At 51.7% G+C, this 13,672-nt stretch overlaps 1 protein-coding gene across 1 annotated transcript; it reads left to right on the top strand.

Moving 5' to 3' along the window:
- Nucleotides 1-8,172: 8,172 nt before the first annotated feature.
- AQP2 (aquaporin 2) lies at nt 8,173-12,484 on the top strand (the record flags this gene model as incomplete). Its single annotated transcript, XM_084277129.1, has 4 exons — nt 8,173-8,538; nt 10,387-10,551; nt 11,358-11,438; nt 12,269-12,484. 4 exons carry the CDS (start codon nt 8,173-8,175, stop codon nt 12,482-12,484), a joined length of 828 nt encoding a protein of 275 aa, XP_084133255.1.
- Between the last annotated feature and the right edge of the window lie 1,188 nt (nt 12,485-13,672).

Below are 13,672 nucleotides of genomic sequence, written 5' to 3'. Positions count from 1 at the left end.
ATTTTCCTGGGGGAATTACAGTCTGGAGAACAGGGAGATGGAGACATCTCGTCTTACTACCCAGCCGCAGCAGGAGGGGGGGGGAAAAATGTCCCTTTGCATAGAGAAATGCGTCACATGAGCTGAAAACTCATCCAGGAGAGATGAAGAGGCAGTGCAAACACAGCACACCCTCCACCTAAGCACATGGAGAGACGTGCTCATGATGAGTGAGGGCTGTCAGCAGAACAGTCTCGCCCTGTGTTCCCACAAAATGGAAGCACCTTTTCAGATAAATCTGGCACCACACTCAGGCTACAAACTGTGCCCTACATTCCAGCTCCCCACAGCCTCCCCACAGTCCTTCCCCAGCCCCTTCAAGCCATTTACTGCTTGTCAGTATGCCCCATCATACCTCGCATTAATTAGCTAAGTCTATAATACAGGTACAAAAAATTAAGTTAGCTTAATCTATTTAGTCTGCCATGACTGGTAAAAAAGGTCCTGCCACATTTTAGGCTCCCCAAAGGTGAGTCCTAGAGAAGGTAAAGAGCAGACTGTCTGCAAGAGGACGTTGGAAGGACCATCCCTGTTCAGGGCTTCTGCAAAGAAATGGGCAGTGGAAGGGTTAAAAGGAAAGCATGAGCTGGAAATGAAAGAATGCAGCCAAGCAGTGCACAGCTGGCATCCACACAGACCCAGCCCCAGCTATTCAATTGGAAAGAGAGGCGATTACCAGGAGGACTGCAAAAACTTGTCAGGATTATTCCGAATCAATTAAGTGCCTGTTAACCACAAGCTCCTCAAGGGCTTTCAACCTCCTCAGGCTGAGCAGAGGCGTAAAGCTGGGCAGGTCCCAGGGGACAGAAACTCAACCCAGCAGGTGGGGTTCTCACTGCTCCGGTTTGGTGATCCCCTTCAAGCATGGGATAAGCCAAGGGGTCAGGCACCGGGGAGCAGGGTGATGCAGCGTGGCTGGTGGTGAGAAAGGAGGCAGCCACATGCCTTAGGACAGAGAAACTCGTCCCAGCTGCAGACCCGGGCTGAGCCAGGTCCTTTGGTGGGGTAAAGGACACCACATGCTCCATCTCAGGTTGGAGATGCTTCAAGGGAGCCAAGGCCTGGGCTGGAAGAGGGAAAAACCCCCAATATTTTCCTCTAGAACATCTCTTTTCCCAGTCTCACAGATGCTTTAGGAGGATAAACACACACAAGAACCAGATTCCACATCGCAATGTTCACACGCAGCATCACAGCAGCTACTCAACATCCCTTGTCCAGCTCCCTGGCTGGTCCCTCTCAGCATCACACCACATAAAGCGTCCCTGTGCCTGCACACACCTCTAATTCACAGGGGGAGATCAGAAGAGGAAAAAACCCCAACAACTCTGTCAAAGCCACACCCTGCCAAATCCACAAGGGATTTCACAGGGATTAAAACAACTTTGCTGAACACTCAATCACATCAAAAACAAGGTAAAGAAAACCTGATGGGATAATTAAGGGATCTGCCTCATCAACATACAACATGATGGCACACCCAGGAGCCCTCTGCAAGTACATTTCCCACCCCCCCAATCCCCAGCAGGGAGAAGCTCCCACTAACAGTGGATGCTCTGCCCTGGACTTTTAAAAAGAGAATACTAAAAAACTCCCAGGAATTTACCCAAAGATTTCAGGCTGCTGAATTATCCCTGGATTATTAATGCTAAATCCTGCCACTGGGCTCAATCCCTAGATGGGAGATTAACAGGCACACCAGGAACATCAGGGTGCGCACAGAGAGGGGCTTGTAAGGACAAACCAAATGAATACCCTTATCTACCCTTGAGGGGCAAAGCCCTGCCTTTGCCTCCCATCAGCCCCAAGCAAGAGGTAGAAACCTGCTCCTAAGTGCCAGGATCTGTCTCTCCTTGGGCAGTTCATACCTTCTGCTGCTGCAGAGCACTTCAGCCAAAACCACCATCTTCTTCCCTTCCCATGAAGCCCTTGAAGAGCAGGGAGCTCCCCCCTTAATAAACAATATAAGGGGCTGGACAAGCCAAAGATCTGTTTGAAGGCACATGTTTGCCCTCCAAGCTTCTTCAATAAGCCTTGCCCCTCTGCCTTTAATAACCACCACTGGTCCCTGAGCTAAGAACAACCCAACCCTCCACCACCCCCTTTATACCATCAGTTTTTTCCAGGGCCTGGAAGAAAATCCTGCCAACCATGCCCAGCTGGGCTGTCACACCTGACCACAGGCATCCCTAACTGCTGGGATGAATTAATTTAACCCCTCAGAAGGGCATTTAATGAGGGATGGCTAAAAACTCATCAGTGGCTTGTAGCCGTGGCCCCTTGTCTGATTAAGCTGCTCAGGTGTTTGCCCCACCGTGGGGTTAAAGCAGTGCTGGGGTTTGTTTAGGTGCTTTGAGAACCTTGGCCTCCTGTTTATTGTTATGTTTTTAAATGCCTCTTGAGCTGCAGGGTGTGATTGGCAGGGAACAGGCCCCAGTGGGGACTTCAAGTTAAGAAAACACCCCAAAAACAATGGGACTAAAATCCGTGACACCAACAAACCACGTCAGAGAGGAACAACAACACCACCATGCGCAGCCACTGGTCGGCTGAGGAGACAAACACCCCGATGGAGGAGGCACTGCCCAGGGTTACATTGTTCAGCTGCTGGGGAGCGTTTCACTCATCACTGCCAGAAGAACATGTTCTTCTCACCACTGCGAGTGCCTCCGATGCTTCTCAGTGAAAGGAATTGCACAAGTATGCAAACTGGCCTCGCTGGGAGTGGGGTAGGGAACAGGTCTGGGTGACGCTGGGGTTGACACCTTCATGCCATTGTACAGTTTCTTCTTTAAACTATTATGAAGGAACTTTATATAATACAATTCAGAATTCTTCACATTCCTGCCAGCCCGACATGATGAGTGATGCTGGTGGTGACGCAGCAGCCTGATGCCCAGGACCCCAGGCAGGGAGAAGACCTGGGAGGGGGGAAGGTTCTGCACAAAACCCACAGGCTTTTGGAGTTGAAGATGCTGCTGCAGCCACCAGCTTCCCAGGGCTTCCAGCACCCGGCTCCATATGCAGACCTTGGCTCCATACCCAGACCCAGCTTACCCTGTACCCCAGCCCCACCAAAGCAGAGGCAGAAGCAGCTTTTCTTACTCAACAGTTGATTTTAAAATGTCTGGTTCAGTGCCCGGGAGGGATTTAATGGAGCCTGATGTCTCCTCTGGCTGTCCCCCGTGACTGCTGCACCGCAATCCTTTGTCCCTCATGGTGGACCACAGTTTCCTGCACTGCTCCCCTTCTCTGGCTGTAAGACGAGGACCACGGCACTGACCTTGCTCTCAGATGAAAGATGCTGCTTTCAGAAGCCAGCCACCTTTATCTTTCTCCATCAATCCCACCTGGGATTTTTGCTATAACCTCCTTTCACCCGTGCACCGTTCACGTGCCTCCTGACCACACTGGGAAGATGCTGAGATAACAGCCTTTTCCCAAAGGTACAACTGCCAGACACACTCCTGCCTCCCTCCCAGCAAAGGTCACGAGATAGCAACCAAAAAAGTCCTTCCACACAGGTGAGAAGCCAGCACAGACACTAGTACCCCCAGCTCTGATGGTGAGATTATCACCACAGCCCTAATGCTGCAATGCCGTCCGGTGACCAGCATCTCTGACCCACAGGGATGCAGGAGACAGGGCAGGAGGGGAGCCATTGGCAAGGACCAATTCCTGGCATTATCTAACCCAGATCTTCTTTCTAAAATCTGGGATAATAACTTAGACAATTAAGTTCTCACACAGACTTCAGTTCAATTACTTCTTTTTTACAGAAAAATGAGGAGAACAGTGAAAAGGGCAGCTGCTGGGTGCTCTCAGTCAACATCACTGTGCTGATGTCAAAGCCACATCCCCAGTTTACACCTGCTGGGAGTTTGGCTCATGGGATGTCATTTGTTTTGTGGACACAGGTGTCCAGAGGAGGGTGAAGCTGAGGGCGCCCGCTCGGCTCCGTCACCTGAGGATGGTGTTGCAATCCGATTGATTTTAACTGATGTAATAGTCATGCCTGGGTGGGTAGCAAAGGGCTTCCAAGACCTGGTACAGCCATGGGGTCAATCTTGCTTCAAAATCTGCTGGCTACATGGCTATCCCAGTGTCTGGTTTGTTTGCTTCAGAGATTCAAGGGGGGGAAACACCCAAATTAATTATTTTCTTATAAATCTTTATGCAAAAATATGCCATGCCCTGGCCTTGAACTTCAGCACGCAGTCAAGGGGAGAATAGTCTCCTTTCTTTGCCCCTTAAGGCACAATTAAAGGGAGATCACATCCTAAATCACCCCATCTCTGACCACCAGGTATCTTGGGGCTGCCTGTATCTTGTCTGCAAAGTCTCTCAGCAGAGGAGAAGCCACTGTTTCTCTCTCTCCCTGGTTCTGGACAGGCTGGGTCTCACTACCACCTTGTTTGCAAAAGAAATAATGGCATTTTCCAAGCAAATCACAGGGAGAAATACTGAAATCCCTGCCTGGGTGCTGCACAGAGCTGCCCAGCTGCTTCCTGGTCTTCACGGATGTCGGGATCTATCCGACCCATGTCCAGATCCTGACATCATCTGCAGCCCAGCTCCACCAACCACAGTCTCACTGCCCTGACTAAGACCCTGGGCAAACATTCAGGACCGAACTTGCAAGTCCTTGAGATGGGATAAAAAAATAAATCCAAGCCTTCTCCTAACACCAGGCCCAGTCCTGGCCCCAGCTCAAGCTCCATTCATTGAAGTCAGTGAAGGAAATCAGGGCTGCATTAATCCTTCTGCTTCAATTAGAACAAGAACAATAAACATTGCCAGAGCCAGCACAAGTTTTGCATGAATAGGGATTTAGGATTTGGCCTGAAATGCCGGAAAAGGTGCTGATTTTTTTTTTTCCATTTTGCTCCTTTGGATGAAAGTCCTTTTGGTGTAACGTGGGATGAGAATACAACTTTTCCTGCTGGTTTTGGGGAACACAGACATGAACCTCTGCCTCTTCTCCAGCCATGACCCGGAGACAAGTAAGACTTTCCTGCTCCGATTCCCAGGTGAGGGGGTCCTGCCCCTGCCTATACCAGCACCAAAGCATCCGTACCCTCGTCCCCATCCACCCCACTGCCTCCTGTGCCCAGGGCTGCTATTCCCTGTGCTCTGCTGCGGGCTGTGGATGGGGCCAAGTGCACCGACACATCCTCTTAGCTAGGCAGCAAGCACAAAACCTTGGGGAAACAAGAAGATGAGACATAATACTAGAATTTTTTTGCCCTTCTTATCCTTTGGGTTCTTTTGAAGGCTTCCCCTAGAGCACTCTCAGACGTAGCATTTTCAGTTTACTACTTTCTTGGGAAGAAAAAATGCATTTCAGTGATCAGCAGGACCAATGATGTCCAGGTTTGTGTAAAGCTTTCTCCCTGGATTCTCCAGGGTGTAATAAAAAGGGCGTTTGCTGCCATGTGAAGCATGGGAGGGGGTTGTCAGCTCGGCTGTTGGAGAGGAGGGTGAGCTGTCTATGGGTACTCTCTATTCACAAAAAAAGAGCAAAAACCCAGCGCTTCCAGTGAGGTCTGGGCAGCACATGGACCTCCTGCCACAGATCAGATCCAAGCAGGAAAACTCACTGTTGTTTATGCAATAAATCTTTTATTCTCTGTGGCTTAGAGGTATTTTAGATGGAATGGAGATACCTTAAAGATGTTTATACTTTCCTGAAAGCCAGGAAAGCAGAGATATCTGAGCCATCTAAGTCACTGGAGAAGCCAGCTGTTGTGCAAGCACACAAAACACTTGCAAAACGTTCCTCAAAAAAAACACGTTGCCAGGATGCTGGGAGGAGGCATGGGGCACCAGCCCTCCGAGGATGCCGACACACTCGTGTCAAGCGTTCGATCCCAGGGGAGGGCTGATGCTGCACTTACACTCCCAGGGCTGTGGATTTAAAGGCAGCATAACGTGCTTTCCCAGCTCAGTTGGCTTTGCTGCTCCCAAAGCTGCAGCACACGTGGTGGGAGATGTGGAGACGCATCACCGTCACCACCAGCAGCTCCAGGAACCACTCCTGGATGCAAGCAGAGCTTCAGCGACCCAGTACCAAGCTCTTTGGCTTGTTCATTGACCCCTTCCTCATGTTTCCTGGCCCTTTCCAGGGCAGGACACGTGGCTGTGGCAGCCTCCAGCAGTGCAGGAAGCCTTGGCTCTGCCACTGGCCTTAGCAAGGGCAGCGTCTGGCTTCGTGCCATGGTCACACATCTCTGCAGAACCAGAGGGTCAGTCCTGCAGCGCTGGAGGCCCCTGGGTGAAGCTGGGATGTGGTACCCAAAGCCCAGCATAAACAGGAGCAGCAGTGACATTCTACATCGCCAGGCACAAAGTGAGGAGCCAGGAGGCTGCCTTAGACTTTTCAGTTGCTCAGAGCTAATCCTGCTTACTTCTCTTTCCTTTTAATTAGCCTTCATTAAACACCAATACATCACAACTTGCTGTGAAGAACTATTAATCAAATAGGCTATCAGCTCCAGATAATTGCCCGTCTTTGTTCCCTGCACTAACAACAGCCTGTGCTGGTAGCCAGCCCCTGACACAACTAGTTCTTGAGTAACGCTGAGCTCGAGCCTGCACCAGGCAGGAGCCAGAGCCTGCGGACTGGATGTGACCGCGTCCCCGTGGCTCATCAGCACCCCAAATATACTTAGCCTTACAACCTGTTTTATGAGATTGGCTTCTCTGCTGGAAAACCAGAGGCTGGAGAGATGCCACGATGGACCAGAGCCCCTGGGGAAGTCCAAGAGAAGGATTATTCAAAGGAAAAGGTTTCCTAGAACCACAGTCCCACCTCCTTTAGACACCCACCCCCTGAACTTGCTGTCCCCACAATCTGTCCCTTGTTAAGAGCAATATCCCCATAAAGAAATGACAAGGACAGAAGCGGACTGGCTCAGTTGGAAGGGACCAATGACGATGATCTGGCAGCACCATTACCCACCTTTTGTGGAGGAAACAACCCTGTGGGCCCTTCCAACTCTGTGATCCTGTGATGCTCGAGCGACACAGAGTATTGTGTTTGGTGGCCCTTACACTTTTCCTCTGGAGGGGAAAAATATTTGGTTTATCACACAGGAGCAGCCTTTGTCAGAGCCAAAAAATGGACCCTCAGTTCTGGGGCTTTGAAATAAAATGGCCCTTTCAACTCCATCCCTGCCCTGGGCTCCTCCCAGCTCCCCGTGCTTTAAAGTAACTCCAGAGTCTGCTAATGAGGGGAAATAAAAGAGATGCTATCTTCCCAGCAACCCTACCAACCCCAGTCACACAGGAACCACCCAGGAACCGGCGAATGTGCCCTAAAACAATGGAAGAAAAATATAAATAGGCTTGTTTGGCAATTAGGGGATGGTTTGATGTGAAGAACTGTGCTCCAGAGAAGAAAATATTGTTCCTCTTTTGGGGATTAACACCAAGAAGTAAGAAGACATTTCTGAAGAGCTAAGTTGGCCAAAATCACCATAATTAGAGCACAGCCGGTACTCCAGCAGCGCTTGTCATTTTTTCACACCAGAATTTCTTCCCTGACAGTCATTTCTTGGGGCTGGTTCCCATTTTTCTGGGTAGGAAATCTGTGCCCAGGCTGTAAAATCCTGTTTACTCTGAGGACTCAGGTTGTAGTAAGTTACTTGAAGGGGTTTTTTGCATCTTCTGCATCCAGTTTTTGCCTGGTTATTTAATCACAGCCCCACCTCAGCTCCACCTCAAACTCTATAGAACCACCTCCCTTGCTCACTGACCTCTCCACTCCCTGCTGCAGGTGGTAGAGCAGGGAGAAGAGAGGAGCAACAACCACCTCCCGTAAGGAAGCAGAGGAGGAAGGACACAGTGGTTCATGGCATTGCTGGAGGTTGATTTACGGCCTCCCAGGGGTGCTGCATTCCCCAGCTGTGAGAGGGGCAGGGTCTGGTGTTCCCTCAGCTGGAACACAAATAAAAATAAAGCATCAGGTTTCCCAGGACCCGGATCCCATCTCCTCCAGCGGGTGACCCTTTGCCCCCTGCATCCAGCTATATATATGCTGTCCCCAGCATCCTCTGTGGACACAGCAGCCGCAGCCTCCCGCAGACACCCCAGGCAAGGCAAGTCCTTGCAGCCTCTGGCAGTCAGCGCTCCATGATGTGGGAGCTGCGATCCGTGGCCTTTACCCGGGCTGTCTTTGCAGAGTTCCTGGCGACTTTGGTCTTCATCCTCTTTGGTCTGGGCTCTGCTCTGAACTGGCCCTCAGCTGCCGCCCCCAGCATCCTCCAGATCGCGCTGGCTTTCGGCTTGGCCATCAGCACGCTGGTGCAGGCCCTGGGGCACATCAGCGGAGCCCACATCAACCCGGCGGTGACGGTGGCTTGCCTCATCGGCTCCCAGGTCTCCTTCCTCCGCGCGGTCTTTTACGTGGTGGCCCAGCTCCTGGGGGGAGTCGTGGGGGCTGCCATCCTACACAACATCACCCCCGTGGGCTCTCGGGAAGGCCTGGCCATCAACAAGGTAAGACTTCAGCCCATGGGTCGGCTTGGAAGGAAGCAGGAGAGATTGGGCAGGGCTTTTGAGAAGGCTGAGGGATGTGGAGAAGGGTTTTGTGGCCAGAAAGGATCCCCCCCAGCCCCCTCCTTTATTTAGTGCTGGGTAGGAAACCACTGTCAGCTGCAGCCTGAACCATGAGCTTGCTGCACCAAGGGTGCTTCCAGGAGCAGGGATGGAGGGAGGACTCCAGGATAGAAACAGAGGTATGATCCAGCTGGCCCCTTAGACACCTCCTTTAGAAGAGGTTTTTGTCTAGCGCTGTATTGTGGAGGAGCTGGATTTGAAGGAGACCAGGTGTTCAGAGGAGGACAGGACAAGAGGTATCACCTCCTGCCCCAAGATGTCCCATGTTCCAGCCATGGTGTGGGCACAGGCAGCCTTTTCTCCCTCTGCATTAGCAGTGCCACTGATTACAACTGCTGGGACAGATTCCCAGCAATGGGAATGTCACACCAGGGTAGAGGAGGTTGGCTTGGGTCCCAAACATGCTCCTTAAGTTGTTTCCCATGGGGAAGGGATAGCCACAGCAGCTCCAGCTGCTTCATCCCAATGCCCAGTGCACACGGGTGCCCTGGCAGTGCCACCGTCCCCTTCCCCACCAGCACATGCAATAAAAAAAAGGGGGGGAACCCTTAAAAATCACAGGGTTCATTATCCCATCTCCACGTCCCACCACTCCTCGTCCAATGGACACAGGCAGCCGTATGCCCTGCAGAGACACTCATGCAGCAGCATCACCCAGAGCCCAGCGGAGCTGCAAGGGAGGAGACACATGAGGAAATCCCCTCTCCTGCAGCAGGGAGAAGCTGCCAGGACCTGGTGTCACTGCCAAAGAGATTAAGAGGGTTGATAAAGGGATTGAGGATTAATCTGAACAAGACTATTTAAACTGATAATAGGTCAGGTTTAATGAACCCAACCAAGCAAGAAGGAGTTTTAGGAGGGACTTTCAGCACGCCCGGCTCTTGGTTTACAGCTTAAACCACCTAAAAGAGGGAACAGGGAGTTTGATTTATTTTTTTACCCCATGCCCTGTTCATCTGCACAAATTACCCTAAAACAACCAGGGGGTTGGGGAGATATTGGAAAGGAGAGCAAGTGAGAACTGGCTCTGGATCTCCGCTGGGTTGGTAGTTGCCACCTTTGTGGCATCTCCAAGCAAAGCTCTGTCAGCATCAGGATTTGGGAGGTTGCACAGTGTCTGCAGCAGGAGTGATGCAGAGAAAGAAAGGGCAGAGACAGAGTGCAGAGAAGGAAGACAGTGGGCAAGCAAGAATGCCACCGAGGAGTGATAATGTGCCAGGAAGCAGAGCTGGAGGAGAGGGGGTGCAGCCAGGCCCAGCTTCAGATCAAATCTGAGAGATTCTTTCAGTCAAAGCTGTGTGGGAAGGGGAAAGGCAATTTTTTGGGGGGACGGGGTTGTTTTTTGGTTGTTTTTTTTTGTGGATTTGTGGGGGTTTCTTTTAATGCCAAAACATTTCTTTTTGACATTTTCAAAGTGTGATTTGTAAACATCTCCAAGTCTGTGGTAACTATGAGGAAAAGAAAATCGAATTCCTAGGAGGAACGAAGTGGGGGGGGGGGGGGGGGGGGAGAGGCAGAACAAGTACCCAGAGCGGCACTGATAAAGCTTTTCCTGCCAGGTCAAAGTATCAGCCGTTGACCCTTCCTTTTCACACTGGTGCTCAAGTTTCTCACCTATTTCCTGTGGTTCTCTGGTTCCCCCTAATTTGGGTCACTCCTCCCCTCCACATTTCCAATCCCATCACCAAGCTTGCCTGCTCCTGAGATGCGTCTTTCCTTCCCTTCCAGCTGCACAACGAGACCACGACGGGGCAGGCAGTGACTGTGGAGCTCTTCCTCACTTTCCAGCTGGTCCTGTGCATCTTCGCTTCCACCGACGAACGCCGGGAGGACAACCTGGGCTCTCCTGCCCTGTCCATCGGCCTGTCTGTTGCCGTGGGGCATCTCCTTGGGGTGGGTAGAATGGGCTAAAACTCAGCGATTTTTTTGAAGTTACCTTTGTGTTTATGCCTCCAGCATGCTTGGCAGCATGCTCCAGGGTGAATGAAGGGTGTGACTCATATGGTGCTCGTGGCTTTCCAGTGGGTAGAGGAGAAAAGTCCCACAAAAGCCATGGCAGAGCTGCAGCCTGAGCTCAGCTTTAATTTGGCATGAGAAAAACAACAGACTTAACCTGCTGGGCTCTGCTGCTCCTTGAGTCCTGTGGGCAGCTCCAGGGATCAGCAGAGTCTTCTCTCCTGGGGGTGAATGTGTTGGAAACTGAGGCACTCAAGACCATGATAATTCTGGGAAGTATTTGGTATGGACATGCAGGGAAACCCCTCCTGGATGCCAGACCAAAGCATCCCCCAAGACTCCCACCAGCCTCTCAGTGCACACATTAAAACAGCAACACTCACACTGCATCTTCCACCCTCAGTGTTCTCATGTGCCCACTCTCCTCCTGTCCTCAGTGGAAGGGAGTAGCAGTTTGCTCCAGTTCTAAGCACAGCAGGAGCTTGTCCCCACAGTCCCTGTCCCCCCATCTGAGTCTCGCCATGCTCAGGACACACGTGATCAGACAGAAGATGCACAAGCACAACTCGCCCATGTTGACTCAGGAGGTGGAAGCTGCTTGCATCCCTTTTCCTGGAACAGGCCTGCTGGAGGGTGAAGCATCAGCTCAGGGAATGAATCACACTAATAACACACCGGGATTTCTTAAAAAAACAAACTAAAAGGGCTTCATGGTAACAACAAGCCTTGTGCTTCCCTGGCAGATCCGCTACACTGGCTGCTCCATGAATCCGGCCAGATCTTTCGCCCCTGCTGTGGTAGTCGGAGACTTCACTGACCACTGGGTAAGGAGTCAGGTCTAGGTGGGCTATTTTAGTGGCATGAGCTGTCCCCCTCCCCTGGCCCAAATGACCAATATCCCTCGAAACCCACAGAGCCATCCATCCCTATTCCTGGCATTTCCAGCCATGCCAGCTCCCAGCCAGAGGAGAGATTAGAGATCAGCAACGAGAGGTGGAGCAGCTGGGAGCTTAATTAGCTTATCTAAGCAAGGTGCAACAGGAACAAGGTGTGTGACCTGTTGACCGTGACTTAGCAAAAGCAGCAGAAACAATGGAGTGTGGAGCTCTTCTTACCGGTCCCTCCTGGGGACCCTTCCTGGTTCCAGTTGGATCTGGGCACGCATTTTCCACTCCCAGGCATTTCCATCTGGAAAGGGGCTGTTGGGACCCGGAGCTGTGGTGGTTCAGGTTGTGCCCAGAGGTGTCCAGCCCACGCTGGTAGCTGCCTCCTCTCCATAGCAGAGTGTAAATGGGGAGGAAGACCCTTCTCCAGAGGAACCCAAATCATTAGGCATGCTCGTGATGAGCCTATCATTAATGAAGATCATGCAGCACTCAGAGGAGGAAAGACAGAAGAGGGTGGTTAGGGTCACTCGGGGCAACGGTGATGTCCAGACCTGGCACAGAATCACAAAGTGGTTTAGGGTTGGAGGGGACCTTAAAGACCATCAAGTTCCAACCCCCCTGCCATGGGCAGGGAGACCTCTCACCAGCCCAGGCTGCTCAAGGCCCCAGAGCACACAGGGTAGGAAGGAACACAAGCCCCCTGCCATGCTCTTCAGGGCCCCTGGCTCATCTGGTTTTTGCTCACCTGATTCTTCTCTTTCCCTCAGGTCTTCTGGGTGGGCCCCCTGGTTGGGGCAGCAGCAGCCTCCATCATCTACAACTACATCCTCTTCCCACAAGCCAAAACCTTCTCGGAGAGACTAGCCATCTTCAAGGGCTGCGAGCCGGAGGAGGACTGGGCAGAACGCGAGGTCCGGCGGCGGCAGTCGGTGGAGCTCCACTCCCCACAGACCCTGCCCAGGGGGATGTCTGAGAAGGTGTAGCTGAACCTCCCTCTGGGCTGAGAGAGGAGCTGGGGAAAACTCCGGCATCTGCTTTAGAGACAGCACTTGTTCAGATGAGGTTTCACCTCTCCCCTCTCTCCCTTCATTTTGGCTGGGGGACTAAAGTTGGCTCACCTTCTGGGGAGATGCAGTGTGATGGTCTAACCATCATTCTGTTGCCCACCTCTCCCCATAGCCAATGGTTTTCTGATGCTGGGGAAAAACACCATTAAGTCAAACCCACTAGTAGAGCAACAGGAACCAGGACACTGGGATGCTACCCCCGGCCAGCTCCTTCCACATCCCCTTGCAGGAGGGTAGCTTGGAGCTCGTTGCCCTTCATGAAGAGCTTCGAGACGCTGCGGAGAGTTGTCATTACAGCCATTTGCTGGGTGTGGAGGTTGCCACCCAATGCCTGATTGCTGTTGAACTCTGCTCACCCATCTCCCACTTCTTCTCTCTGCCCAGCCGCCTGCACACACACAGAGCGCTCGCTCCACGCCACAAGCATCTCACAACCTTGCTACTGCCAGGAAACGAATTGCCATTTACACACACACACCCCGCCATGGGAGGCAGATGCCCATCTCTCACAGGGATGGGGCTGGAGCATGTGTCTGAGTCCCTGCTGACCCCACTGGGGACCTCTTGCAGCTGCTCTCCCCTGTGACAATAAGAAACCTCTTGATTTTCAGCCCCAGTTCATCCACGGCTTGTTTGTTCTTGGACCAGTGTTGTCCTCCAGCTTTCATGCTAAATCTTCCCCTGGTTTTTGCTCTCTTACCTCGGTTCCTGCTCCACTCTGTTTCTCAGATGAGTACCAGACATTTCAGGAGTCATCTTCTCCATCACTTGCTCCCTACAGCCCAGTTATTTTTTTGGGATCATCACACCAAAGCCTCATAACCATTCCACCCCTATGTCAGGACCTGGCTATGGTCCACAGCACAGTCAAGGAATTTGGGTTACCTTTGGGATGCAACTGTGCTTTTTCAGCCAGTAATTTAATTCTGCTTCTGTTGCTCAGCCTGAGTGTCACACATTCCCAACATGACATCCCAGGGCTGCTTTCTGCTGGTGAGGTCTCCCCAGCATTGCACCATGCTAAGGGTGTTAATGGAATTAGTCAATACAGTTTGACCCAACTCTAAATCACAAGGAACATCACTGATCATTTTCTCCCTCTAC

This window comes from Gallinula chloropus (assembly GCF_964237585.1).
Source record: "Gallinula chloropus genome assembly, chromosome: 31".
In the NCBI taxonomy this organism is placed as follows: domain Eukaryota; kingdom Metazoa; phylum Chordata; class Aves; order Gruiformes; family Rallidae; genus Gallinula; species Gallinula chloropus.
Note: the sequence above shows the minus strand (reverse complement) of the source record. Positions and strands in the feature narration are given on the sequence as shown.